The 26,426-nt window shown below is 44.3% G+C and overlaps 3 protein-coding genes across 6 annotated transcripts; 2 read left to right on the top strand and 1 right to left on the bottom strand.

The window, feature by feature from the left end:
- Positions 1–262: 262 nt before the first annotated feature.
- Positions 263–3,358, bottom strand: ccnb1ip1 (cyclin B1 interacting protein 1). The gene is made up of 5 exons (XM_030430893.1): positions 3,010–3,358; positions 2,113–2,412; positions 1,850–1,996; positions 1,334–1,511; positions 263–640 (listed from the first exon to the last, which is right to left on the bottom strand). Exons 2-5 carry the CDS (start codon positions 2,407–2,409, stop codon positions 474–476), a joined length of 789 nt encoding a protein of 262 aa, XP_030286753.1. The 5' UTR covers positions 2,410–2,412; positions 3,010–3,358; the 3' UTR covers positions 263–473.
- Positions 3,359–5,648: 2,290 nt separating this feature from the next.
- si:ch211-212k18.5 (sal-like protein 2) lies at positions 5,649–12,432 on the top strand. Its single transcript, XM_030432065.1, has 3 exons — positions 5,649–6,094; positions 7,777–11,066; positions 11,173–12,432. Exons 1-3 carry the CDS (start codon positions 6,019–6,021, stop codon positions 11,404–11,406), a joined length of 3,600 nt encoding a protein of 1,199 aa, XP_030287925.1. The 5' UTR covers positions 5,649–6,018; the 3' UTR covers positions 11,407–12,432.
- Positions 12,433–16,512: 4,080 nt separating this feature from the next.
- Positions 16,513–26,408, top strand: slc7a7 (solute carrier family 7 member 7). 4 transcript variants are annotated; one of them, XM_030431441.1, is made up of 11 exons: positions 16,513–16,761; positions 17,283–17,407; positions 18,504–19,141; positions 21,861–21,986; positions 22,283–22,427; positions 22,874–22,997; positions 23,082–23,185; positions 23,306–23,402; positions 23,536–23,685; positions 24,627–24,810; positions 25,657–26,408. In XM_030431441.1, the coding sequence occupies exons 3-11, from the start codon at positions 18,649–18,651 to the stop codon at positions 25,722–25,724; spliced, it is 1,491 nt and encodes a 496-aa protein (XP_030287301.1). In that variant the 5' UTR covers positions 16,513–16,761; positions 17,283–17,407; positions 18,504–18,648; the 3' UTR covers positions 25,725–26,408. The 4 variants fall into 4 exon arrangements, with proteins under 4 accessions (XP_030287301.1, XP_030287303.1, XP_030287300.1 ...); XM_030431440.1 differs by having other exon boundaries at positions 16,514–16,761; positions 17,283–17,352; XM_030431442.1 differs by having other exon boundaries at positions 16,522–16,644; positions 17,283–17,352.
- Positions 26,409–26,426: the final 18 nt, after the last annotated feature.

The following is a 26,426-nucleotide window of genomic DNA, read 5'->3' as shown; positions in this document are numbered from 1 at the left end:
TCAACGATGAGACAGTTGTTGAGGATGGCCCACATCACTGTACAATAAACATTCCAACGGTGTTCTGCTTTGCACAACACGACAAATCAAATTGTTCACACGGCGCGTATAACGAAGTTTATAAGGTCTTATTATGGTGTAATACTGTAGGACTGTAAAGCGCGCTCTGTGAGTTTACTGTCTTTATATTGTCAAAGAACTTTTCCATACAAATGTATCCTTCAGTAGAGCCCGTGACTAAATATAGACCATCCGATTTCACTCCTAGTTTCAGTCCAGTGCTTGTTATTTATTTAGCAAAAAACAAATTTATAGTATTCTAAATGACGACAAAATACGACGATAATACACTCACACCAAACGCTGACAACTAAATAAATACTAGAACAACAGAACATGTTGTTAACGCACTGTATCTAAATAAATATTGTTAATTTAAGTGTTTCACAGTCACTATGAAAGCTGCTCCCATCTCAGTGCTTCTTGATCATTGGCCGGCCTCTCTCCCTGGCGGGGGAGCTGAACTGGAAGAAGGTCTTGGCTCCGTCTGCCTCCAGGCAGGAGAAGAATCTGCTTTCCCCATCGTGGCTCATGGAGAGGAACTGAGGGCTTCTCTGGGGAGTCGCCTGCCGAGTCACCCCTGGGTGACAAGCAGGGGGTAGACGGATGTCTCTCATTGTTATACAGAGTCAAATTCCCTTACATAGACAATCAGCTCATTACTCCCACTGTCCTTTCTTGACGACCAGCTCTTCTTGACAAAACACCTACAGCTGTGTGTGCCTCTGTGCTATTTAACGTCACTCTCTCTGTGCTTCCTTCCCATTGTCATTAATCACTGTGGGTACAACTGATTCAGTAAAACCATTCAGTTCTCAGACAAACAGAAAACCTTCCTACTGTACTTCATAGTAAAGGTTAATCATTTTGTAAGACAAGCTGAAGGGTCAGCTGTCACTATCTGTGTGTCATGTAACAATCACGATAAGATTTCCCTGCTTTCCCGTCGTTTTGTCCTGCAGCTGTTAATTATTTCCACAGTCAATAATCCAACTTACAATAAAAGGCAAATGCCTGACATTTCTGCTTAATAAATCGCTTAAAACAATGAACAGATTCTCAAAAATTGTCAACGGAGAATGATCTGTTGGTATATACAGTATAATACTTCCTATTCAACTCCAATTTTCAAATGCAGTCAAAAGGCTGGTGAGTATGAAAGGACATTCATACATTTTAACAATCCCCATCCATGTCTCTTATTGTGAAACATCCTGCACGTACAGACCGAGCCCCTGTTTATTAAAAGAACATGTAAACGTGTTGCTCTTACCCGCGTTGAAGTTCTGATGTGGTCCCGGTTGTGGCAGCGTGTCTTTTTCCCCCACACCCACTACCATGTTGCGCAGCCTCAGAGAGTCATACAGCCCTTGTAGCTTCTGGTACTGCCTGTTCCTCTCCATCAGCCTCTCGGACACTTCGCTGTACTTCCTCTTATAATCCTCCATCACCTGAAAGGGACAGTGTGTTATACACTGCCACATGTTCTCCTGAAGTCACGTTTCTAACTATCGAAATTGTCATGTAGGTTTGACGATCGAGAACACATACTGAGATTGACACCTCTATTTCTATTCCTTCATCATCTACAATGAAGAAAGGATTAGAGATGATGTGCATGGACCTGTCCTTCTCACTTCCCCCCCTTAGGCCCATTTTACACTCTTACATCTTTCTTTGTACCAAAAGAGGACTGACTAAATCACTTTCGGACTTCATGACAGTCTTAGGGTTTCATTTCAAATCTGAGGTTATGAATCGGCAGTGGAATTTCAGGATTGTCGTTTACTTTCTTCAGAGAGGCGATTTCCCCCTTCATGGCGGTGAGCTCCAGTTCTCTGCACTGGTTCTGCTGGGTCAACACCTTCTCCATCTGCTTCAGCTGTGCCTCGGCCCGCGACAGACTGTACTCTTGATACATGTGCTCCTGATGGACCTGTTTACAAAGAGACTGACAGGCTGGGTGTTTTATAGGAAAAGAGAGGACAGCTACACAGACACAGACAGAGAGACGACTGGCACTGCTCATACACAGACAGAAAGATATTCGACCTGATAGCTCCAGAAGGCCAGAGCCCGGCCACTGATGTCCAGCACTATGTCTGGTCGCAGACCTGCCAGCACCATGGCTTTGTACTCCTCAGAGGGCGACAGCTCCGTCCTCACAATGTCCAGCTTCCCAGACAGCGCAGAGGAGCAGGCCGGGCAGATGGCCGGGGAGCGGCTGAGCTCGCTGGACCCGTGCTGCTCGCAGAAAGCATGCGAGCAGGCCGTGACCCAGGCGAATCCGTTCAGCTTGGTCCGACACTTTGGGAAGTTACACAGGAGTGTGTCGTCGCAGAGAGACATGGCCTAGATTGCGGAAAGCACACGGATATTTCCATAAAGGAGATCAGCACAAGTCTATATAGAGCAATCACACATATTTTGATTTTGAAAGACCTTGACTGTGTCGGTGTAATGCAAATAAAAATGAATCCGGGGCCTTTTAAACTAGTCTCTTTCAGCCAGATCAAGCTTCTATGTGGGGTTCCTATTTTTGGAGGTTTCAAGTATTTAAGGTCCTATTTGGTGAAATTTCTGAATTCCGCGTCACCAAGTCAGGGATAAGGAATTCTTATGCGTTTGTATGTGTGAGTACTGAAAGAATGTAGCTATTTTATGAGATTTTCTTTCCCACCTTTCTTCTCAGGTTAGCATCGATACCAGGCTTATATTCCTCTTTAATCCTAAAATTGAGAACTGGAACATACATTTTGATGTTGTATTCTAGTAAAACTTCAAATTTCAAGGCCAACAACTGGCTTTCAAAAACATTTAAGCTTTTGTTTTCTGTGGTTTAGCTCATAAACCCACATAGATTTTACTGGCAGCACTGTAGTTAATGTTACATTAGCCAACTCCTCAAACTATGAGAACAATTTAATGTGACGCTAACCCTCCACTTACCTTTAATTTTGTCTTCTTAGATATTTAAAATTATGAACAAGGTAAACACTAGATAAATAAGAATTAAATAACGCTACTTCAAATATAAAAACTTGGTTGTACAGAATGAGGAAGTAGCTTGCTTCAGTTTAGGTGTAGCTAGCTTAATGTCAATGTTAGCATTAGCAGGCTAGCAAGTGAAGTGATGAGCTCTCAGGCTAAACCGTCCTGTCCGCTTTCTATTCAACTGCTGCTTTTAAAAGACACAACGTTGACTTTTAAAAACTACAGTTTCTGTTAAACTCAAACGGATACCGTCATCCTAACGGGATAACGCCTCTGTCCCGTTTTTTCCCGGTGAATTTCGAAAAATACCAAACCTACCAGTTAGTCCTTCACTCAGCAGGTGACAACAGGTGACGCTGTCGGTAATACTGTAATCTCATTGGCTGATCTCAAGACAGTTACAAAACATATAAATATGTTTGTTTTTGGTATTTACATACTGATTATTTATTTATTTATTTATTGTCATCACTACTTATACTACACTTGAATGATATTTTGAATTAAGGACTTTGACTTAATGGAGTATTTTTTTATGTGCTAGTGCTATGTAGAGGCTATATTTACTCAAGTACTGTACTTCAGTAGACTACAAATGTGAGGTACTTGTACTTGTGTATTACACTTTTGACACAGTGAAAATTTAAATAACATTTCTTGGATTGCACCAGATAAGCTATCTAGAGCCATTTTATGATTTTATTTTATTTGATTATTTTACCTTTTAAAACATTTTAAAGTCCGCAGTTGTTCGGGAGAATGCAGCACTGCCCTTTTGCTTTAAAGCAAACATTTGACAAGTTGGGAATGAGACTCAAACATCAACTTTTCTTAGAAACAGCACCTTTAATGCATGAGTCATAATTATCTTATTACTTGAATGAATGAATGACTTCATTTCTAACCAACAAGTAAAACAACACAATAAAAACAAACAAGTGTCTGAAAAGGAATAGGTAGTAAAACTTCTATATCGTGTACTTTCTTCTTTTAGCTCATATTATTATTTCAACAAATTCTCAAAAATATTATTTACAACTGATACAAACAACTACCCTTCATTTGTTTACACTAAAAAAACATCAATCCCAGTTTATTTACCAGCCAACCTGTTTTATATATAAATGGGAACACCCCTAACAAAACCTTTCCTTCTCCATATACCTGCCAAAAATCTATTTTTTTGTATAGTTTTTTTTAATTGATTTATATGATATGATTATGACATGATATTTTAGAGCCTAATAATTTGATTCAATTACATTTATGATTGCACTTACATAGTTGCACCCTACATTTCTGACACAGGACTTTCACCTGTTACAGTGTGGTGCTGAAGTAAAGAAGTGTTGGGTAAAGAATCTGAGGAGTCACTTTAAAAACAAGCTGGACTTTGACTTGACTTCAACATTTCCCATTTATTTTATCAGTGAACCTGGATGAAGTCAAACGCTTAATGACTTCCCCACATCAAAAATAATGCCATGTTTTCTCACACGGCCCCTGAGTGGATATGTGTGCATAATGTGAGACACCTACTTAAATATAGCCCCCCCTCCTCTTCCTTGTCCTCCACCACCACCACCTCCTCCCACTTTTTTCCCTCTCTCTCTCTTTTATCCATTTCTCCACGTGGTACAGGAGTAAAGGCGGGGGGTGAAAGAGGGGCATTGTGCTGTGCGGCAGTGGATCCGGGGGTTCATAGTGAGAGAGGGGAGATGCTCACTCAACTGTGTCCAGCACGCCATTGTCAAAGATTCCCATCTATTCTCTGCCTTTTAAATAGAGCTCCAGTGTAAGATGCTTTTTTGGAGGGGGGGGTTGGAGGGAGGGAGGGGATGGGGGGGTATTATGCGCTTGGCGATAACACACGAAATACATGCATGCATGTGGAATGGCTGTGTGGCCCCACTTGTACGCAGCGGCCACGCACTGCAACCGGCGCTGATAATTGGCCCTATGAAAATCAAAGGGGAGAAAAATATCGCCTGCTCGCCCCTCGTCCTGCTGGGAAGACGGATTTCTGACTCTTTGCCGACGGAAACCACCTGCCAGCCAATTACCACGGCTATGATTACATTATTAACCCGCCTCGGCGAGAATTATACAGTAGGAGCCGGTTCACCTGGGGGTGCACAAACAGATGTCACCTGACTGATGGGTCACCTGATCCCTTTTTTTGGACGTGTTATTGCGTCTTAATTTGACCCATGGTGATTTTATTCTGACCCAAAAAAGAAAGAAAGAAAGAAAGAAAGAAAGAAACAACAACATAGGTCTATATCTTTAGCAATCCGCCGCCCGTTTAGATTTAGATTTGTTTTTAGGCTCCCACATGCTTTGACACCTAATTGTCATGTTTTATTGAAAGTTTATAGCTGCTGCGAGAGTGTGTAAAGAAAAAATAAAGCTGGGGGAGAAAGAGAAAGAGAGAACCAGGGAGGCTGTGTGTTACACGCCATTGAAATGCAAATATCATTGAAGAACAAGGAGTGGTTCTGTGTGTGAATGTGTGTGGCGTGTGTGTGTGTGTGTGTGTGCGTGTGTTTGTGTGTGTGTCCCTGTATGTGCATGCAGCGGGGGCAGCAGTGGGAGAGGAGGGGCGCAAATTGGACAAGTTTTTTGGGGGAGAGGAGACTTTAGAAAACAGCCACACACACGCACTCACGGCAGCTTCATATGACACGGCGCAGACCTGCGGATTTCCAAACACATGTCCTATTGTGATTTTTTTTTTTACTTTCTGTCATCAAACTTTGTTTTGGGTTTTTTTTTTTACATCCAGAAGCGATCTTACACCTTTTATTTTATTTGCTGGACATCCCTTTCGTTGCGGGATTTGTGCGACTTTCCAACTTTGGATGCTTGGATGGTTTCAGGAGCGCTTCCAAGTGCGCAAAAAAAACGTGCCTAGTGCCATTCGACCGACCGATGCCCCCCTCTCTGTCTGACTCGCCGTGAATCATGTCACGCCGGAAGCAGAAGCGACCCCAGCATCTCGTTAACGCGGATCCGGGGGGCCCGAAGCTGCTATCTCACGGTGAGGAAAGAAAGAAATCTTTTACAAGTGTGCATGCGATTTATGTCTTGGATTTGTTGAAAGAGGGCGACACGTCCTGCAGCCCAAATGGCGCACGTCCCTGCACGCGGAATTCGCTTTAAATCCTCAATGGCAAAAGTTTGGATTTCGGATTAACACGATTTGTGTGGTTATTGTTAGTTTTCGCCTTGATTTGTGCCATTTTTTAAATACATGTATTTATGCATGGCCACATTCCAACAAACGCACCTGATTTAGCAGACAAAAAAAGTTTAAGATCTAAGTTTGTCAACTAAAGAAACCCCTCCTGCTTTGTCATTCACTGTAATGGGCCCCACTAAATGGAGGCCCGAGGCACTTTGGTCGGGGCCAATAAACTTGTCCCTGTGAAGTGAATAGAGGAGGATTAACTAACATACATCTGTGGCCATTTTCATGTGCTGTCTGTCCTCTAGGAAACCAACAGGCTGCTCAGCGCTGACTGCTGGAGGTCTTTGATTAGTATAGAGCACTCTCTTATTTGTTAACAATAAGGTGCATGGGTGGGGGGAAGGGAAGGCAGTGTTTTTTGGTAAAGATTAATCTTCCACCCTTCTATTCTCTTCTTCTTTTGCTCCTCGTCCATGCTTTTCTCCCTAATGCACCCCTCTCCCCCCATTTTCCACCTCCTTAATACTTCCCTCCCCTCTCTTTCTCCCTCTTTCTCGCCCCCCAGCCCTATTGACTGTATACCCCTCCGCACTTGGGGGGGTGCTCAGATGGATGAGAAAAAAAAGATTCAGAGGGGATAGAGAGATTGCTCTCACACTTGTTGTGTGTTGCAATGGGTTATAGCTTCAAGTGCATGCTCCTAAGTGTCTCTGCAGGTAAACTTCCACAAATTAAAAAGATAAGCATGGGAAGTTATTTTTAGTTTCCTTCTCGTTCAGGTTTATTAAGGAGTCACAGGGAAGGAATTTCACAGAGGTACAGTCTTTCATTCCATCACTATATCTCTCCAGGAGGGAATAGTTAGTTTGTCTCTCCATTGTTGTTACCCTCCCCCCTTCTTTTTCTTTTTACTCTTTCTCACTCTGTGCTCAAGATTCTGAAAGAATTTGACCCCTGAGCAGCAGAGGTCAGATTAGTTGACCAATCACAGTGTCCGGACAGTGCCCAGAACCCTTAGCGTGGCCTGACCCTTGACCTCCACTGTGACGTAAGGGGGGAAGGGTGAATAGGGAGATGAAAGACGCAACTGCTGTAGGGAGGGGGTGGGTTAAGAGGGGTTATGGGTTGTCTTGGTGATGCCCATTGTCCTCTAAAATGTGTTGCCATAGCAGCAAGGTGGTCTGTAAGCTTTTTTGTGTGTGCAAGATGTTTGAGGAGTTTTGCTCCGGAGAGCACAGATTGAGACAAGACATTACAAAGACTCATGGACTGCCGAGTTTCTTTCACTTGTTTATTTTTTTGTTCAAGGCCATTTCTTTTGAAGTCGTAATAGGATCTTTTGGTATGCACACAAATTTGCTAACTTAATTAGTAAACAATAACTGGAGGGAATGAAATAAACACACTCTGTAACTGAAGCCCGCTGTTCACATACCTGGTTATCTGGGTTCAATAATGCAAAGAAACAAGCTAAAAGTAAATTAAGTTTAAATCTCTTAAAGCTCTTGTTCTTTGATTTTGTCAATCCACAGATGAGCACCTGGGCATGAAGTCACCATCAACATCACTTGGCTCAGAAGTGACTTCGTCAGGGTCCTCCTCCTCATCCCCCACCTCTCTCCAAGACTGCCAACCACCTCTGGCCCCTCGCCCATCCCCTGGTGGGCTCCACGCGCCCTCCTTACCCAGCGAGAGCTCGCCTCCTCCTCACTGGCCCAGCCACATCGCCCCCTTCACCACCTCCCTCCCCAACACCCACTCTTCCCTCTCCCCAGACTTTCCTCACCCCTCGCTGTCATCCCAGACTCACTCACCACCTCCCCTCGGTCAAACCTCAGGTTCCCACAGTCTCTCCCATCAAGGAAACTCTCACTCCACCATGACCTCCCCACCGATGGGCAGCTCAGCCACCACCACTACCTCCTCCTCCTCTTCCTCATCCTCGTCATCTCAGTGTGCGCCACCTCATCGTGACAGCTCCAGTCCAGGTCAGCAGCACGCCTCCAACTCTCCAGGGCAGCAGGGACAGATCCATGTGTCGCCGACCCTGGCAGTGCTCTTGGAGGAGCTGAGGGTTTTACAGCAGAGGCAAATCCACCAGATGCAGATAACTGAGGAGATCTGTAGGCATGTTCTAAGGCTTGGAGGAGCTGTGTTTGGCCAAGATAATAATACACAGGCCAATGGTGCAGACAACCAGAAGTCTACAGGTACAGCATCTTCATCACCAACACACCCCTCTACTGCAACACCAGTCACCACGGCGTCATCGCTTTTGACTGGCCTACCATCTTCCCTGTTCCCCCAATCATCTGTCTCAAAAACAGGTGCTTCACACGTGAATGGCAGCAGACCTCCATCCTCCTCTACCTCTTCCTCATTACCTTCCTCGTCTATTTCATCCACTATGAGCTCCTCTGTTGCCTCCCTACACCCTCTGTCCTTGTCACTGGGCCTACCGCCACGCTACCTCCATGAAAAATCCTCAAACACCTCCTCATTTGGTCATAGCAACGGTATCAGTTTCCCAACTCCTCCTCTTCCTACCACCAGCCATTCCCAGGATCTCCAGCCCAGTTCATCTCTGGGATCTGCCTCCTCAGCAGGACGCCCTCAACATGTGTGCCGTTTTTGTGGAAAGGTGTTAAGCAGCGATTCATCACTCCAGATCCATCTGAGGTCGCATACAGGTGAAAGGCCCTACCAGTGTCCAGTCTGCTTGAGCCGTTTTACAACCAGAGGGAACCTCAAAGCCCATTTCCTGCGACACAGAGAGCAGAACCCAGAGCTGTCCCTCTCCCTGCTGCCCCCAGCACTGTCGGAGCAAACACAGAGTAGCTCACCAACTGGTGCCATCCAGAGAAGGAGAAAACGGCGTGCTGATGATGATGAGTCCTTTAATGGAGTAAAAGGAAGCATTCCTGGGATGACAGAGAACATGGCTTTAGGATTCCTGTCTGGCACGTCCACTCGGCCCTCGCCTTCCTCTCTACCTCTGCCCCCCTCAGTGGACATGGCATTGCTGTCCACAGCCCATTCACTGCTACAGCTGAACAGAGCCTCAGCTGCAGCTGCTGCCAGCGCATCTAGCACTGTACTGCCATCCTCTTCATCCTCATCCTCCTCCATGGGCAGCCAGTTCAAAGGAGCAAAGCAGCAAAGATTTGATGAAAACACACCCCCCCACTCTGCCCTCCATACAACCTCCCCATACTCTCAACTGGCACACCTCCCCAAGATTCTCTTCCCTGGAGGTGCCTCCCCTCACCACCTTGCACTTCTACGGCCCCCAGGCCACCCCTCCACCTCCCACCTCACTTCACCTCATCAGCTACCCTTCCCTTTCCCACCTTTCCCTAAACCATCAACTTCCTCAACCTCTTCATCCTCTCCCACCACTTCCACCCAGACCTCAGACACTTCCAAGTTGCAGCGCCTGGTACAGAAACTTGAAAAGCAGCCACATGGAGGTGCCTCCACCTCCTCACATACCCCTGATGGGGACACACAAGGCCAAGACCTGTCCACCACCTCCAGTGCCTATCGCAGGGAAATGTTGGCTGCTCTTGGCCTGAGCCCAAGTGCCAATGCTGTTGGACTGGTGACCAGCCAGGGAGTCTCAGGTTCTGGCACTACAACTACCCCTTCTCTGCCCACTGCCCATGCTGCTAATCAGTGTGGAGTGTGTCTTCGTGTCCTTAGCTGCCCTAGAGCTCTGCGTTTGCACCAGGCCACACATCTGGGAGAGCGCCCCTTCCCTTGCAAGCTGTGTGGTCGTTCCTTCTCCACAAAGGGCAGCCTGAGGGCCCACCTTGCCACTCACCGTGCAAGACCGGCCAACTCACGTGCTTTGAACTCCTGCCCACTGTGCCCACGCAAGTTCACAAATGCCTTGGTTCTTCAGCATCATATCCGCTTGCACCTTGGAGGGCAAATACCACCAGATGAAGATATACCTTCTGAAGAAGCCACTGAAATACAGAATGCCGTCTTTGATGATGGCGAGAATGACTCCATAGGCTCCCCATCTAACGCCCAACAACTTCTCCCTCTGGCCTTAACAACAAACTCCAAGCCTCCGATGGATGCTCTCAACTCAGGGTCCACTTCTAAGCAATCCACAGCTGCTGATGCCTCATCTGTGAAGACAGATGAATCCGAACGCTCAACACCCAGTGTTAGCCCACCCTTGACCTGTAATCCCCCCCCAGAGGGAGCCGAGGACCCCCTGCGTCTGGGAGACAACACCCAAGCTGATGTTAGCCCAATGAACTCTGAGGAGGAGACCCATGCTGACCTGGGCAGCACCAGCCCTTTCAAAGCACCCATAGCTAGTTCTCATTCAGCTGTCGTGAATGGAGATGTAGAGTCAGATGACACCCCTCTTTCTCTCTGTGTTTCAAAGCCTGAAGTAGAAAATGATATCCCGCATAGAGGAGTAAATAAGGATGAACCCACAACAGGTCCTGATTCGAATCCCGAACCCCCAGCTGTAAGTCCCTTACCTTCCCTCACCCCACCTGCCAGCCCCAAAGCTACCCCTGAAGTAGAGGAAGCATGTGGTAGTGCACCACAGGAGGCTGCAGAGAGAGATGCTGCCCAAAGCAAAAGCAAGAGCGAGATTGTCACACCACCAGTGCTGGATCCAGAGCTGGAGAAAGACACCCCAATAGAGGATAGTAATGCAGGGCCAGAAAAGCCTTCAGAAGACCCAGAGCCCTCTGTCCCCGCACCTGCACTGCCTGCACAGCCTCCTCGCTCCGACAAACCCTATAGCTGCTCCCAGTGTGGAAAGGCATACGCCAGCCGTAGCGGACTTAAGGTAAGAGTTGAAGAAACTGTGAATTGAGTCAAAAGTAAACGTCCAGTTGAGTATGTCATCCTCCTTCACTTTTGAGTAAATCTTATTTATGTGGTGTCTTCCACAGGGCCATATGAAAACTCACCCTGGAGCGTTGACCAACACCCCCTCCAAGGCTCAAACCAATGACAATGACATTGTGGAGGATCGCAGTGCACATTCAGCAAATAAAAACCCAGGACAACAAGAGGAAAAGCAGGGATTGGCTAAATCCCCTGAGAAAGGTGACAGCACAGATCCTCCTCCACAAAAAAGTGTTGTTTCTAGTGTGGCGGACGAGCCTATGGACGCTACTGTGTAGACGAGTTAGCATTGTTAAACTGGCTGCAGTCAGTCTTTAAAGGGTCCTGACAAGGGAATGTATTTTTTTAATAGAATGACATTTGTTTTCTAGAATTACTTCTAATTCATGTTTACCTTTTGCAGTAGGCAGATCTAGTTTGTATTGTAGTTACATTGTAGTAACATTACGAGAGATTTGTGAATGTAGTATTTTAGATATGTATTTTTGTATTTCAAAGACCACGGTGAGGCCTTATTGTACACACTTCATAGCATTGTCACAATGAGAATTAATTGTTGGCGCTTTTTGGCTGATAGCTGTTTCAGCACATACTGTATAAGCTGATTTGAATAAGAGGACAGTCCAGAATTCTTACAAGATGAACTCCATACCAAAACAGGCCAAAATTAGTAATGGCCAATGTTTGTAAATATGAGCTCAGTTAAATTTGTATGCCTTTTTATTGTTACTTTCTTCTTTCCTTTTTTTAATGCCATGCTGCTGAAAGCATGTTTCTGATGTGCTGAGTTGCACTGTGAGTTGCACTGTGTCCTGTGCTTCCGACCGAAACATCTACTTAAATAAACACGTGTTAGAGATAACCATGATGTTGATGATTATGATGATGACGATGATTGTGTTCGATTATCAGTACTTTTGCGAACAGTCCTTGTACTTATAGCTGTAAACTTTGCCCGCAGCAAATGATTCATAATGATGATTGTAAACGGTTATTCTTGTTGTTATCTCTGAGTTCAAATTGACAACAAAGATGAGCCCTGTCTGTTGTAACTCCCCCTCCTTTGTCTTTCCTTTTCCCGACCTCTTCCCCCTGCTCTCCTCTCTCTCTCAAAGCACTTGAGAGTTTTCTGCTACTGCAGAAATGATCTACACTCACTGCATTCCTGCTTAGCCCAATTTAGTGTTTATGTGCTTTGCTTTACCCTTTGTAACCCCTTTTTTGTAGCAATGACAAAATATGTTCCCATGCCTCCCATGTGATGTATAAAAGATAAATAAAACAATGGGGATGTGAAGAGGAGACCTGTTTGTTGGTTGTCTGTGGTTTCTTCGGGCTTGGGGTGAGTTTTTTTTTGTGTGTGTCTGGGTTCAGTTTAAGCCGTCCCTGTGAATTAATTTATCTGTTTAAGTATTCTGTTTGCATGACTCTTATTCTGTGTGCGCCTGCATGTGCGCTGGTCAGTTTTGGCTTGTTTGTTCCAGCTCTCGGTGTGTCTGGATCCTTTGTCTGGGGCGCTGGGCTCGCTGTCCCCTGATTCTGCCTCTTTTTTGCCCTCAATGTCTTTTAATATGTTTCAGTTCCCCAGCACTGTGTCTGTGTGTGTGTGTGTGTGTGTGTGTGTGTGTGTGTGTATGTATGTGTGAAAAGGATAATCAGAGCCTGTATGAGTGTGATTGAGGGTGCAGCTGTAGAGGCCGCCACCTCCCTCCCTCCCTCCCTCCCCCTGCCTTGCCCTCCTCTCTCTGTGTCATACGCTCTTTCATACGCACTCTCTTTCATTTTCTCTTTCATTTCTCTCCCTCACTCTTTCTGCTCACCCCCTCACCCCTGTACTCCCCCCTCACCCCCCCACCCCATGTAATGAGCTGACACACAGGAAGCTCTAATCCTCACACAATGCCACCCCTCTTCCCCCCAGAGTGACTGGGAGCGGGACAGGGGGCAACCGGGACCAACCTGGCCCAGCTGTCCCCAAAATGGCCGCCTTTAATCCCTCCAGTTTTTAGCCTACAGTGGCTCCCGAAACCAGGACAACCGGTAACCAATGAAAAGAATGCTCAGGGCAGGGAGAGGGACAAAAGAAGTGAAAGGAGCCATGTGTGAGAAGTTTGTCCACATGCGTCCGTGGGCGACAAGGGACGTGTCTCAATCAAAAAAAAAGAAAGAGGAGGAAAAAGAAAAGTCATTTTAATACTTTTCAGTTTAAATAAGAAATAGGGAGGTGGAGGTGAATAGTCCACAGGTGTGATGACGATCATGTTTACCAAATTGTAACACATTTATCACTCATCAGTGAGCATTAATTAACTCTGTGCAGACATCAATCATCTTCAGTAGAGAGGACAAAAGTATTTCGAGGTGTTAAAGGTCGTGTGATGTGCATATTTAGCCTTCAATCAGAGAAGAATCAACATCAGCACTAGGAAGACAAAGAAGTTGTTCATCCAGCATTGGCCGTTAATTAAAGTGATTTTAGCAATTATAGCTGCCACACACAATGTGACCATCATCATATAGATAAGTGCTTTTTTTGCTTCATGATTTGCTTGATGATTTGTTTCATTAAGGACTTTTTATATTTGTTTATAAAGCAAAATCAGTAAAACACAGAAATGGGCGTTGAATACACTAGGCCTCCTTTTTAGAGTAAAAAACATAACCTTGATATAGCTAAAAATGAATAAATTCTTTATAATCCTTTATAATCTAGTCATTAGCAGATATAAGTATTTCTTATTATTATAGTATTTGTTGACAACAACAACACCTCCTGTGGGCAACCATTAGTGGAGGCCTGTTTAGCCTACAAACAGATAATTAATGAGAATACTGCATAACACAACTGTAATGAAACAAAGTATGTCTTCAAGCTATGATTGATGATAAATACAGTACCTTAATTAACACTTAAAACATTGTTATAGCTGCATCCAACTAAGCATGGTACGATATGAAAATGTAATAAAATAATTGTGATTCATGATATTGTCCCGATAATGATCAAACGTTATTTAAACTTATAAATACAAACCTGAATTGCACTAAAACATTGTGAAAAACAATCATGCGCAGAATCTTCAAACAGTAAGCGTAAATCAGAAGGTGTTCCTGCCTGAATAAAGGATGATGGTAACCTCATTCACCTCAATTTGGAATTGGTATCATTCAAACACATCTGATTTAAATTGTAATTTGAAAATAATGCCTTTTCAAATCGTTCATGCGATGATGTTCGTGATTATCTCAGTTGACGTTTCCCTCATGATCAGTGTTCAATTGTCACCAAGTGTTAATTCAGGGTAAGAAAATGTTTATACATCACTTAAGAATGCTTATAGAGTTTTACCAGCATTTCACATTTAGATTCATGAGCATTTAAAACTCATAAAGTCACAAATTGTATTAAGCCTTTTGGTGGAACAAACCAGTTAGGAGAGTGGCTTTTGCGGACAAAATACTGTAGGTATCCTTTATCATGCTGTACATGTATAGGCAGAATTTAAACACCACTATGAGGATATTAAAAGGAGATAATAGCTCCATCATATACTTATACTTAATATATTCCCCTAATGTGAGTTTGAAAAGGATTCACGAATATCTCAACAAGGTGTAACACTGCTGAGGAACTTTAACATTCTACTTTTAATTATAATAGTCTTAATTTGTTGGCAGGTCTCACTTGTAAAAGCTTGATCTTATAAAGACTCCCACAGTTAATAAAACTACACACTTTGCAGGAATGTTAAATCACCCTGGATGGGTTGGTGAGAAGGCAAGCTGAAGTCAATACAAATTCCACTTCAGAGGAACGCTTTTTAACTCCACAAGAGGGAGCTGTGGGCCACAGTTTGGTCATCCATCTACCAAAGTAAGACACTATGACAGCACATGGTCAGTATTTTTCTGCACTACTTTTCACTGACACAATTATTTCATCATTATTTTTGTTTATCCTGCATATTATTTATAAATGTATCAGGCCCCTGTGTGTTTTTATTCAGTTTGACTTCATTCGTGCTGGTACTGTAGGCTAGTGTTACAATTTCGTTACATTTGAGTTCCCTGACATGTATCAAACTCTTGTGAGCACATCCCTTGCATTCTATCTTTCCACAGTGATTTCTAGAGAGATTTATACATGCAGACACTGTCACATCAGCAGAGGCTTACTTAAACATACATAATACACAGTAGTCAGTTGTGAAAGAAGTGGTCAAATATTTTACTCAAGTAAAAGTATGAATGCCACAGTGTAGGAATGCTTTGTTACAAGTAGAAGTCCTGCATTCAAGACTTTAATGAAGTACAGAAGTATCTGTATCAAAATATACTTCCAGTATCAAAGTGAAGGTACCCATAATGGAGAATAGCTCATTTCAGAATAATGTAGATTATACAACTGGATTATAATCTGTAACTTTAGCCATTGTTTGGTGATGTTGGAGCTGGAAAAAGATACTGTATAGCCTACCTATGTATGGAGGACTGAAACTGCCAAAATCAAACATCAAAATAAATAAATAAACATGAGCATGAATCCATTTTAAAACGTGTCATAAATTGACAGTTGTGTTTTGATATGCTTATGTAGTCTATATATTGTCGGACAATTTCATTTCATTTTTTCATATATGTATGTATATTTATACATTATTTTACCAACTGTGTTGCAAAAGGCAAGCGGGAAAGAGATGAATAAATAAACAAATACATTTCAGAAAATGTATAAATGAATAAATTAAATGGAACATTACATGAATACAGAAACATTTAAAATAAATCAAATAAAATGTTGCATTAATTATTTTTTTTAAATTTTGGATGCATTTAATGCGACATTTTTCATACATAAATCTTTTAAATTTACTAAGCCATTTTTTTTTGTTGGCAGTTTCAGTCCTTCACAACTGTGTAGCTTAATCTATAATAATTAAAATACATCTTATATTATTTGTTTATAACATTTTGCTCGGAACGTTTGACTGTGTAAAGTAACTAGCATCATGTATTTACTTTGTTACTTTACGCCACTGCTTACATGTGCGTCTTAACGCCTCGTTTATTCTAATTATAACAATATAACAAATAAAATAAAATCCTTAACTCGTTGCTTTGCTGTTACATCCGAATCATTTATCACGCACTTTGATTTGTCAAACCTTCCTTCCCGTAACATCCATCAAAGGTCCACCTGTAAACGTTTAATAAGGTTAGTAAGATCTCTCTGACGAGCGCGATAATTTAATTAAACCGTTTAATCTCACGGCGATACTCACTCAGGAGGCACAATGCGAGGCAATTACTCTCCCCCCTCCTCCCTCCCTCCCTCCCTCCGCTCGTCTGAGTCGTTTCCTTAGCGAGGCGTTAGAAACCAGAAGTGCATAAAAGCCACATGAACAACATCAGCAGCGCAGGAGGAACAGGGCGCCCTTCAAAACAAGCGAGGAGGAAGACGAGCGAGGAGGAAGGCTTCTTATTGGCTGCCGCGGGAGAGACAGAGGCAACGAGGGGTGAGTGGAGGCAGAGGGAGAGCCGGAGAGGAGAGGAGAGGAGAGGTGGACAGAGTTTGACTTTATTTGGGATCAATCCGGACACGCAGGAGGCGACAGGAGCGCGTCTTGGAAAAGGTGAGTCTCTCTCCCCCCTCCTCCTCGCTTAAAAGCTCCTGCCTCACTGTATCTGACTGCTGATGAGGCACTGATACCCTCGGGGTTATTTTTATTTTTTTACAGCACAGGGTCGAGCCTATTTATCAGTTATTAACCTGTAATATCATTCCACGTGTTGTCTTGCCTGGCTGTCTTGTTGATCTGCCTCCTTGAACTTTTGACCTAAAGAGGCTCAACAAATCAAAAGAGTCGTCAATGAAGTGAATGATTCAGGTGTGATTCAGACTCACGCAGAGGAAGCTGAACCCCCCTCATGGCGGTACAGTGTCAGATTCAGTCATTCAGCACTTGAGGGTTATTCTCTCTCGAAATCCAGGATGTGACCTTGAGTAACTCACTAAGAGCTACTTATCAGCAAGTCCTTTTGGACCTTGCACTCCCCTCTTTTTCTGGGAGAGCCTCGCCTCTCGGTGTCTGCGGCGAGCGTTTGATCACATGCAGGAAGGCTGAATCTACTGTCTCACTGTCTCCTTTTGCAGTCACTCCTTCCTGAACCCACGTGCTGCTGATCTGCTGCTTGCTGCTTGCTGCTGCTGCTGCCGCCTGAAGGTACCTGAACTTCCCAGCCGCTCTTACCTTCTCCTCATCATAAGTCTTTGTTAAGGTCTGTCATTGTGCGCGTTGATATCAGGTTATCTTCCATGTCCTCGACCCTTCTGTATATCTCGCCGGCTGAATTACTTACCTCAAGTCTTCTGTTCCCTATCTTGGGATCAATTTTTTACACTGTTCTTTTCTATCAATAGGCTCAGAGGTGTGTTTTTTTTGTCGTCCTTGGTTGTCGGATTAATCTCTGCTCGTCAGAAAACGCTTTCACATTCCTAAAGACGTTCTGGGGGGAATTCGAGAGTGAAAAGTCACCTGGGTTACCTGAGAAACTCAAAGGTAGTCCTTGAAATCACCTTCAAACGACAGTTGTAATCCAAATTTGCAATTTCTAGCCACAAAATTCTGAAGGCTTTATTGTTGTTTTTTGTACCCTTAAATCACTCCAACCTTTTCTTAATGAAAAGATTTTCACTTTGATATCACTGCCGCACCCTTTCTCATTCCAAACTCCATTAATGTTTTACCGAATTTGAAGTCGTACATCTGATTGTGGCAACTTTGAGCCTGTTAACGCAAAGTGACTCTGACTCATTGAAGCCGGTAAGGCAGAAAAGGTGAATGAGCACGCCGCCCGACATGCCCCGAACTCCATTCATGCTGAGGAGGGTGAACTTTAGAAAACACGTGACCAGCCGCTGTGTCGACACCTGCTGTGTGTGTGTGTGTAGGTGGATTCTTAGGAAGCTGTGAATTCAAAACGTGTGTGTCTCAGTCGCTGTCTCGAAGACGTATGGTTACTAATGAAGAGCTGGTGTTTTCAGGCATGTGGCGTGTTTGCTCGTCTCCCCCTCTCTGTCAATACACTCAACCTTAAAAGGCCATTTGCCGAGCGGCCTAATGGCTCTCCGATCCACTAAACCGCCCTCAAATCGAACAGCGTGTTTTGCCACTGTGGTATTTTGTGTTGTTTTGTTTTAGTGGGTTTTTTTTTTTGCTTGTTTGTACCCACGTTAGCGCCTGGGGCATTGAAATATGCTTTCGTTCGACCAGATTTGAACAGAGTGAAACATCAACAAGGACGGAGTAATCAGTCTCCATGGTGACGGCATCACTTTACGAGTGTTGTTCTCTCTCGTGTGTTTTCTCCACAGATGGCAGGAGACGATCAGAGATAACTGGGAGAAAAAGTTGAAGTCCTCAGTCTCACAACAAGGCGAGAAAAAGCTTGGCGTTCGTGACTGAAATCCTGCGCGGGAGATATTTTATAGCTTTTCCCATTTAATAAATCAGCGAACAATGGCGTCCTACAGCCCGGCCCCGACAGAAGAGGCGCCCGGTGGCGGCCCCCCATCTGTGAAATCTGAAGGCTCCAACGAGTCAATGAAGCTGAAGAAGGAGATCTCCCTCGTGAATGGGGTCTGCCTCATCGTGGGGAACATGATCGGCTCGGGGATCTTCGTCTCGCCCAAGGGCGTCCTCATGCACAGCGCCTCCTACGGCCTCTCTCTGGTGGTGTGGACCGTCGGAGGGATCTTCTCCGTCTTCGGGGCCCTGTGCTACGCCGAGCTGGGGACCACCATCACCAAGTCGGGGGCCTCCTACGCCTACATCCTGGAGGCCTTCGGGCCTTTCCTGGCCTTCATCCGATTGTGGACGTCGCTGCTGATCATCGAGCCGACCAGCCAGGCCGTCATCGCCATCACGTTCTCCAACTACATGGTGCAGCCCGTCTTCCCCACCTGTATACCTCCGTACCTGGCCAACAGGCTGCTGGCGGCTGCTTGTATATGTAAGTAGACATCTGGAGTGTGTGGCAGTGTGTATGAGAGAACGAGTGAAGGATGAGCCAGTATACAAGTGAGTAAGTGGCGAAAAGAGTTGAGTTAGTTTCCCATATTCAAGAGAGCACGTGAGCTTTGTAGACTAGAGAAGTGAAACACGGTGACGCCAACTGCTGAAATCAGCAGAAAGACTCACTGACATCTGACGAAAGAGGAACTGGGCGACCCCTTAGAACTCGTGTGACAATTTAGGGAAAGTAAGCGGAAAAAATATTTTGCTCGACCTCAGAGCTTCAGAGCCGGCAGCAGCGGGAGACTCTTCATAAGTGCAGAGGTGCTTCAACTTCATGTATGGACGCGGCCCAGATCGCCGAGGTAACTCGAGCACAATGGCTCAGAGAAAGAGCAAAGCTGACAAACCGAGTTAATCAAACTAACAAGATCGCTCCAAGAAATTCACAAAACTTCTCACCGAGGCAACCGAGCAACAACCCCCCCGGAGGCCGAGAAATACCAACACTCAGGCAACCGGACAAGAAGCCTAAAGACTGAAGGGAATATCTCTCAGACAAGCCCTGATAAATATATAGGACATATTGTGCTCCTTTTGCAATTTGATAACTCATTTACCCTCCCACCTACCTGAAAGACATGCCTGAATGAACACACACAACACTTGTGCCACGCACCGATAAGCAGAGCTCGGAGGAGGATAGAGAGTGCTGATAGCTGCGAGGTAAAGTCCTTCCCTGCAGCGAGACTCTGACCCGAGAGGCTGACAGGCCACTGACAGCCCAGCACAGGATTCAACACACTGCTGTGAAGGCCTTATTGAAAAACATCCGCACTCTGGAGACTTTTCGCTCCATCCGTACCTCAGTTTTATCCCCCTTTCAAATGAGATTTTCGGTCACAAAAGTTCATCCTTGCATCATAATTTTCCAGAGATTAAAGCAGAACTTCTCGTGAAAATGTACGTCTTGTCGGAAGTCGGTCAAAAAGTACGGAAGACCATTCACGACAACAAAATCAAAAACAACAACATTGAAGAGTACGCATGATAAAACAAATCAAATGCGCTATTAGTAAGGCAAAATTAAAAATGATAGTCAAAGTCTTAACTTCAAAAACTGCACTTATTTTTCTTCATAGCTCAAATTGTTGTCATAATTTTTTACTCACTATCTTTAAAACCATTGCCTTTCCTCGTTTTTTTAGGGACCTAATCATGAAGTTGACCCACAATCTCGCACGTGTGACACACTAAGACAAAATGTTTTCACTCGCTGTCTCATATTTTTATCTTTTAAGTTAAGATCCTGACCTACCACCTAATAGGAGTCCTATACACATCGCATCAGCTGTGTCAGTCGGAAACTTTACATGACTGACATTTGTAGTTGAATCATGGAGCGGGGAAACTATTAGTTTGACAAAAATAATCCTAGAAGTTTGAAATCAGAAAAACAGCATCACAGGACCGATGAGGGACTAAGAAATGCATAATATTTTTGAGGATCTCCTCAAATTACTTTGTGCTCAATAACACAAATTGAACGGATTTTAGCCCGTCAACATCTGGAGCCCCGGTTGTCAAAGCTTCACAATCCGCACGTGAGTTCGCAGCTTTGAGGAGCTCTGTTTCACTTCACAGCTGGACCGCGTTCGACCTCCACTACCAGTCGGCCGGCCTCCTAAACCTGATCTCGCACCTCCCACCCTTCTTAACTTTCACTATCAACACACCACGCCTCTACTTCTGTGTGGCAGAGTCTCCGTCTTCATCACTCATCGCTGGTTGCCTCCGCCTGGCCCGTTGTGTGCTGTTGTCTTTGACCCGGGCCTCCTGTTGTGAGCGGACTTGTTATGATCCTGAACCTGTCAATTTGCTGTAAGAGGATAGTGTTATGATTCACTGCGGCTCCGGTGGTCAACGTGGAGGAGAGGGCGGTGATGTAATCCTGTTTTGGTGTCTTCTTCGGACCTCTGGGTGATGTGGAGGTCAGGGTGGAGGGTGCAGTCTGTGAGCTGGAGCCTCTTTTGAATGAACTTCAGCGCGACTGTTGATAAAATCTGTGCGCTCAGCTGGTTCGCAGGAGAATTTGTGTAAACAGGAGGAAGATTTTACGCGCCAAGGGGTGCTTTTACTTTGAAAAAGGGTTTGGACATAATGATTATTGGAAGTCTTCGGGGGCCGTGTGCTGATAAGAGGTCAGAGAGAGTCACAGAAAGATGCATGAAAACATGTTTTCCCAAGAACATCAGTGCTGCTCGAAGTGACCGAGGTCAATGAGGAAAGTAGCAGTTTAGACTTTTTTACAATCAGTCACTCGGGCTGTGGGTCACAAGTCAACGTCAAGCAGAATTATAGAAGGTCATCTGATCAGTGGCTGTTTCGCAACGCCCCTTTATTGCTTTAGAACTTAGTCCGGCATGACAGTACCTGTGTTCGTGTGTGTGTGCGTGCGTGTGTGTGTGTGTGAGAGAGGTTGTATGTGCTGCACTCAGCTGTTTCCTCATCTGAAAAACAACAAGCCAGTCTGCTTGAGTCAGCAGCAGCGTTTCCTTAAATCCGCTGAGCTCTGACGCGGAAACATGCTGGCACACATTCACAGTTTACAGAGCAAATGTCACCCACTGAGACTGTAGCATGATTTGTTTCTCTGTGTGTGTGTGTGTGTGTGTGTGAGTGATATTCATGGATGTGCTCTGGTCGCTTCCCTTTAGGTTTGCTGACCTTTGTAAACTGCGCCTATGTGAAGTGGGGCACCAGAGTCCAGGACTTCTTCACGTACGCCAAAGTCATCGCTCTCATCGCCGTCATCATCACTGGCCTGGTGAAGATCGGACAAGGTGCCCAAATCCAAATACACTTTTCCTCTTAGCTGTGATATTTATCCATCCAGATCGTATATTTCCAGATCAAAAACAATATAGACAGATAAATAGCACTACAGGTAAAACGAAAAACTACTTATGTTATGATTTTGAGTTGAACAGCCCCTTTAAACCTTCCATAATATCTTGAAATATTGCTAAATCCAACGCCTAGATGCTCTGAATCATGATCTTAATTGCGGCTTAAAAATGACCGGACTGAGATTAGGAAACTGATTCTTAACCAAACAGTTTGCGTCGTTGTTTTCCAGGTCACACGCAGAACTTCGAGGGCCTGTTCGAGGGCTCCTCGCAGGATCCGGGACACATCGCTCTCGCTCTGTACTCGGCTCTGTTCTCCTACTCGGGATGGGACACCCTCAACTTTGTCACAGAGGAGATCAAGAACCCAGAGAGGTGAGGAGGTCCCTTTTTTTCTCGTTCCAGTGCGTAAAAGCCACCGGCACCTGAATGGAAGTAGGAGTCTCCCATTTGGATCGAATTGACCCGATCGAGAAAGTTTGTGATTCAGTCGTAACCCGAGACGTAACTCAAGCTCTCAGACGAATGTAACGGAGTAAAAAAACTACAATATTTGCCTCTAGAGGAAAGTACCTCAAATCCTGCACCTGATTAAATGTACTTAGTTACATTCCACCACTGAAGGGCCACACATGTGATTGGGTCACAAGCCTCTCCCAGAGTTCCCAGGCAGATTAGGTGACAAGCAGCCCCACCTTATGACCATCCCCATCCTCCCCTCACCCACGAGGCTGATCTTGACCCACGGCCTCCCTAATCTGGAGGAAGCCTGCATCTCACCTCTTCTGCTTCCCTCTGCTGTTTGTTCCGGTGAACTACAGGAATCTGCCGCTGGCCATCGCCATCTCCATGCCCATAGTGACGGTGATCTACATCCTGACCAACGTGGCCTACTACACCATCCTCCCTATGAATTCAATCTTGGACAGTGACGCCGTAGCAGTGGTAAGTGCGTGCGATTGCTTAACACGTGACCTCACTTCGGCTCTCCAAGTGCAGCTTTGACACCGTTTTATTTTCTCCTTCCAGACATTTGCGGACCAGGTGTTCGGTGTGATGAACTGGACCATTCCCTTGGCCGTGGCTCTTTCCTGTTTCGGAGGACTCAACGCCTCCATCCTGGCGTCCTCTAGGTGAGCGATCGCAATTGGATATTTGTTTTTCAGTCACTTTACTCCTGAGACTATCAACACACATTGACTGGTTTTTCGCTCACCGCCGCTGTGCTGCATGTTTTTTTGTCTCTAAAAAAGGCTGTTCTTCGTGGGCTCCAGAGAGGGCCACCTGCCTGATTACCTGTGCATGATCCATGTCACCCACTACACTCCCATCCCCGCCCTGCTCTTCAACGTCAGTCGCACCCATCATCTTTTATCCACTTATACTTCCATTTGGCTGCTATGTGTTGCGTATTTAGAAAAAAAACCCAACTCTCCCCACATTTCAGCCTGACTTAAGATGTTTTCTTTGCACATCTCTGCAGGGCATCATGGCTCTGATATACCTGTGTGTTGAAGACGTCTTCAGGCTGATCAACTACTACAGCTTCAGCTACTGGTTCTTCGTCGGCCTGTCCATTTTGGGGCAACTGTACCTGCGCTGGAAGCAGCCGGACAGAAAGAGACCGCTGAAGGTGAGCCACTTCTACTGCAGTTGGTGCAACGCATTGTCAGCTTGCAGTTAGCCTTGCTTAGAAAATTCTGGCTGCACCAATTCTCATAATGCTATATGGGAAAACACAAACACAATTGTCTTGGATGGTGTTAACTTGATGCAGCACTTCTGTAGCACTAGGGAAGTAATGTCTTTTGCATTTAATTGGCTAAATCTCTGAAAAGAACCGCTAAAACCTACTAGCTTGTTTACTGTTTTTTGCTGTTAACGCCCAGATTAGGGTTGGGCTAGGTTGCCATTTTCAGCATGTAGCTTGCTAGCTCTGGTTGTTATTGTTGTGTCGCATAGCTAACACGCAGATAGCGGAAGGGAGGAGAACATCGATAAAACGTTGCGCCTACATTACCCACAATGCAAGTTTGTGGGAAGTGTTTAGTCTGAGATTCTGGCGTGTTGTGCTAGTAGCGGCTAATGTAGCCTCAAGCGATACCTAAAAGTCTTGTAACTTCGCTTCTTTTTTACTCCACACCCCTTATTTTGGACTTGTAGTCTCCAGAACAAAAATACGCTGACTCAAATGACATCACTTGAGGCAGCTATATATTTATTTACTTTGTGCAGTTCCCTCTGGAGCCACAAAGATCTCCTTTAAGTGCCAAACCTTTTAATACTAAAATAACTGTAAATGACAGGAATTGTATTTTTTTCTTACTCCATTAACATGAAAATAAGATGATTCAGCAATTCAGGAAGTGTATTGCTTTGCTACATCAACAATCATAAGGCTACAAATTAATAACATCCGGCAAACAAATGTGGCACAGCCTCTCTGTTAGAATATTTAAGTGTTGTTGTACTGGAAATCGAGTTGACCTGCTTTCTTTCTTTCTTTATTTCGTTGTCAATGTGGGAATTCGGAGCATCATCTCACTTCTCTTTAATTTTCTTCTCCTCCCACAGCTCAGTCTCTTCTACCCCATCATTTTCTGTTTCCTCACCGTCTTCCTGGTGGTGGTGCCGCTCTACAGTGACACCATAAACTCCCTGATCGGTATCGGCATCGCCCTGTCTGGCGTGCCTGTTTACTTCCTCTGCTGCTACACTCCGGCCCACAAGAGACCACTGCGGCTACGGAGCCTCATTGGTAAGAATTGGCCGAACCCTGAAGCTTTGATGTAATGTATTTTTATATTTAATGGCCCAACTGAGAACATTTCTTTTTGTACCTTCAGGCACAAACAAGAAACACACAATATATTTTTGATATTTTTTTAAAGGAAAAAGTAGACGTCCATTCATAGTAAAAGTACTACTATCAAATAGTAGTATAGTTAGACTTTGTATTCTATGTCAATTTTTACTGTAAATGCAATGAAATACTTTTGTTTTATAAAGAAAAATGCATGAGAAAACGCCATTTTCATCCCTAATCCACCGATTGGATCATGATTCTGAAAATGATTACAAAGTCATCTGACTTTTTGTGTAAAACCTCTAAAACTGAATTTAAAACATCTCATATTTATAATTTTATAATTTATGGATCATCATTATTATCATCTATTCTCATATTTGGGGTAATTCTAACACTTTTAAGGTAACTAAACCAAAACTTTCAGGACTCTTGAAGCCTCAATCATCACATCTACATTGTTTCTACTGCTTGTATACTACTTTTTTGTAAAACGGGTTGATCTTGACCTTCTTGGTAGTAAGCCACCTCAAAAAAGGGGTGCTCCTGAGAACTGCGGTGCACCCTGGGAATTTTTTGCAGGACTAACATACTTTACTGCAAACGAGTGCTAGAAATGGCTCAGTCAGGTAGAGTACAGCACAGCTAATTCTTCAACTAGATATAACAGCTACACCAGGCTTGGCCCCAACACTAGGCTATTTGCTAAAACTTTGTTTTTAGTGTTTGCAGCTGGATTCAGGATAATAACAGATGCACAGGTTGCCCTAACTATCCTCCTGTCCTCACCTCTTTCAGCTAAATCCGGTGTGCTGATCCAGAAGGTGTGCTACTCCGTTCTGACCGAAATGGACAAGGATCAGTAGATGATTGGCTTCAACACCCCTGCAGGAGACTCAAACGCACAAATGTAGAATCTGAACTCATCCTGGACAGTCGCTGCCGCCACAAGGCCTCAGTGGATGATCACATTTGGGCTTGAGCCGGACGCCAGCCAGCTCTCCGGCCTGTCAATCATCAACCGGTCATAATGTTAATGATGCATGAATGATGGCGCCCGGGTGGTTGTTGGCAAGATTTCACTCAAGGAACATTTTAATGCACTCCTGACGAACACCTGTTTCTATTACACAGCTGTAGTAGATGGTTATTTAATTATCTAAAAACAAGCATCTTGTGTGAAATTACATACATGTAATACCTTTTTGATTTTAATGCAAGGTGGCAATTATTATTTTTATGGTTAAATTGTTTAGGTGGACAGGAGAACATCTTTGAAACTAAAAGCACTGCTGACCATAGAAACCTTGTTATTTTTTATCATATTACTATTAGAACAAAGCAAATTTAGCAGTAAAGATTAAAATATGTTTCCATGTTCACTAATGTGGGGGAAGAGGTTTTATACTGTCAGGGCGAGGTGTAGTGAAGTGAAGGGCTATTTTTACACACATTAACTCTTTTTTTCTGCAGTGTCTGAGTAAAAGAGTTTGAGACAGTCGAGCTACAAACATGTATTTATAATAAAAATGACTTGTTGACAACATAAACTGACTTTTTTTATTTCA

Source organism: Sparus aurata, chromosome 10, assembly GCF_900880675.1.
Source record: "Sparus aurata chromosome 10, fSpaAur1.1, whole genome shotgun sequence".
Classification (NCBI taxonomy): Eukaryota; Metazoa; Chordata; class Actinopteri; order Spariformes; family Sparidae; genus Sparus; species Sparus aurata.
This window is presented reverse-complemented; position numbering and strand designations above follow the sequence as displayed.

What these genes read in the sequence shown, in the direction of transcription:
- si:ch211-212k18.5 (XM_030432065.1), top strand. Translation starts at nt 6,019, where the DNA reads ATGTCACGCCGGAAGCAGAAGCGACCCCAGCATCTCGTTAACGCGGAT. An exon ending in CCCGAAGCTGCTATCTCACG is followed by an intron (nt 6,095 to 7,776) that starts GTGAGGAAAGAA and finishes GTCAATCCACAG; the next exon opens with ATGAGCACCTGGGCATGAAG. An exon ending in CCAGCCGTAGCGGACTTAAG is followed by an intron (nt 11,067 to 11,172) that starts GTAAGAGTTGAA and finishes TGTCTTCCACAG; the next exon opens with GGCCATATGAAAACTCACCC.
- ccnb1ip1 (XM_030430893.1), bottom strand. Translation starts at nt 2,409, where the DNA reads ATGTCTCTCTGCGACGACACACTCCTGTGTAACTTCCCAAAGTGTCGG. An exon ending in TGGCCTTCTGGAGCTATCAG is followed by an intron (nt 1,997 to 2,112) that starts GTCGAATATCTT and finishes CTTTGTAAACAG; the next exon opens with GTCCATCAGGAGCACATGTA. An exon ending in AAATCGCCTCTCTGAAGAAA is followed by an intron (nt 1,512 to 1,849) that starts GTAAACGACAAT and finishes TGTCCCTTTCAG; the next exon opens with GTGATGGAGGATTATAAGAG.
- slc7a7 (XM_030431443.1), top strand. Translation starts at nt 18,649, where the DNA reads ATGGCGTCCTACAGCCCGGCCCCGACAGAAGAGGCGCCCGGTGGCGGC. An exon ending in CCTGGTGAAGATCGGACAAG is followed by an intron (nt 21,987 to 22,282) that starts GTGCCCAAATCC and finishes GTTGTTTTCCAG; the next exon opens with GTCACACGCAGAACTTCGAG. An exon ending in GCGGCTACGGAGCCTCATTG is followed by an intron (nt 24,811 to 25,656) that starts GTAAGAATTGGC and finishes CACCTCTTTCAG; the next exon opens with CTAAATCCGGTGTGCTGATC.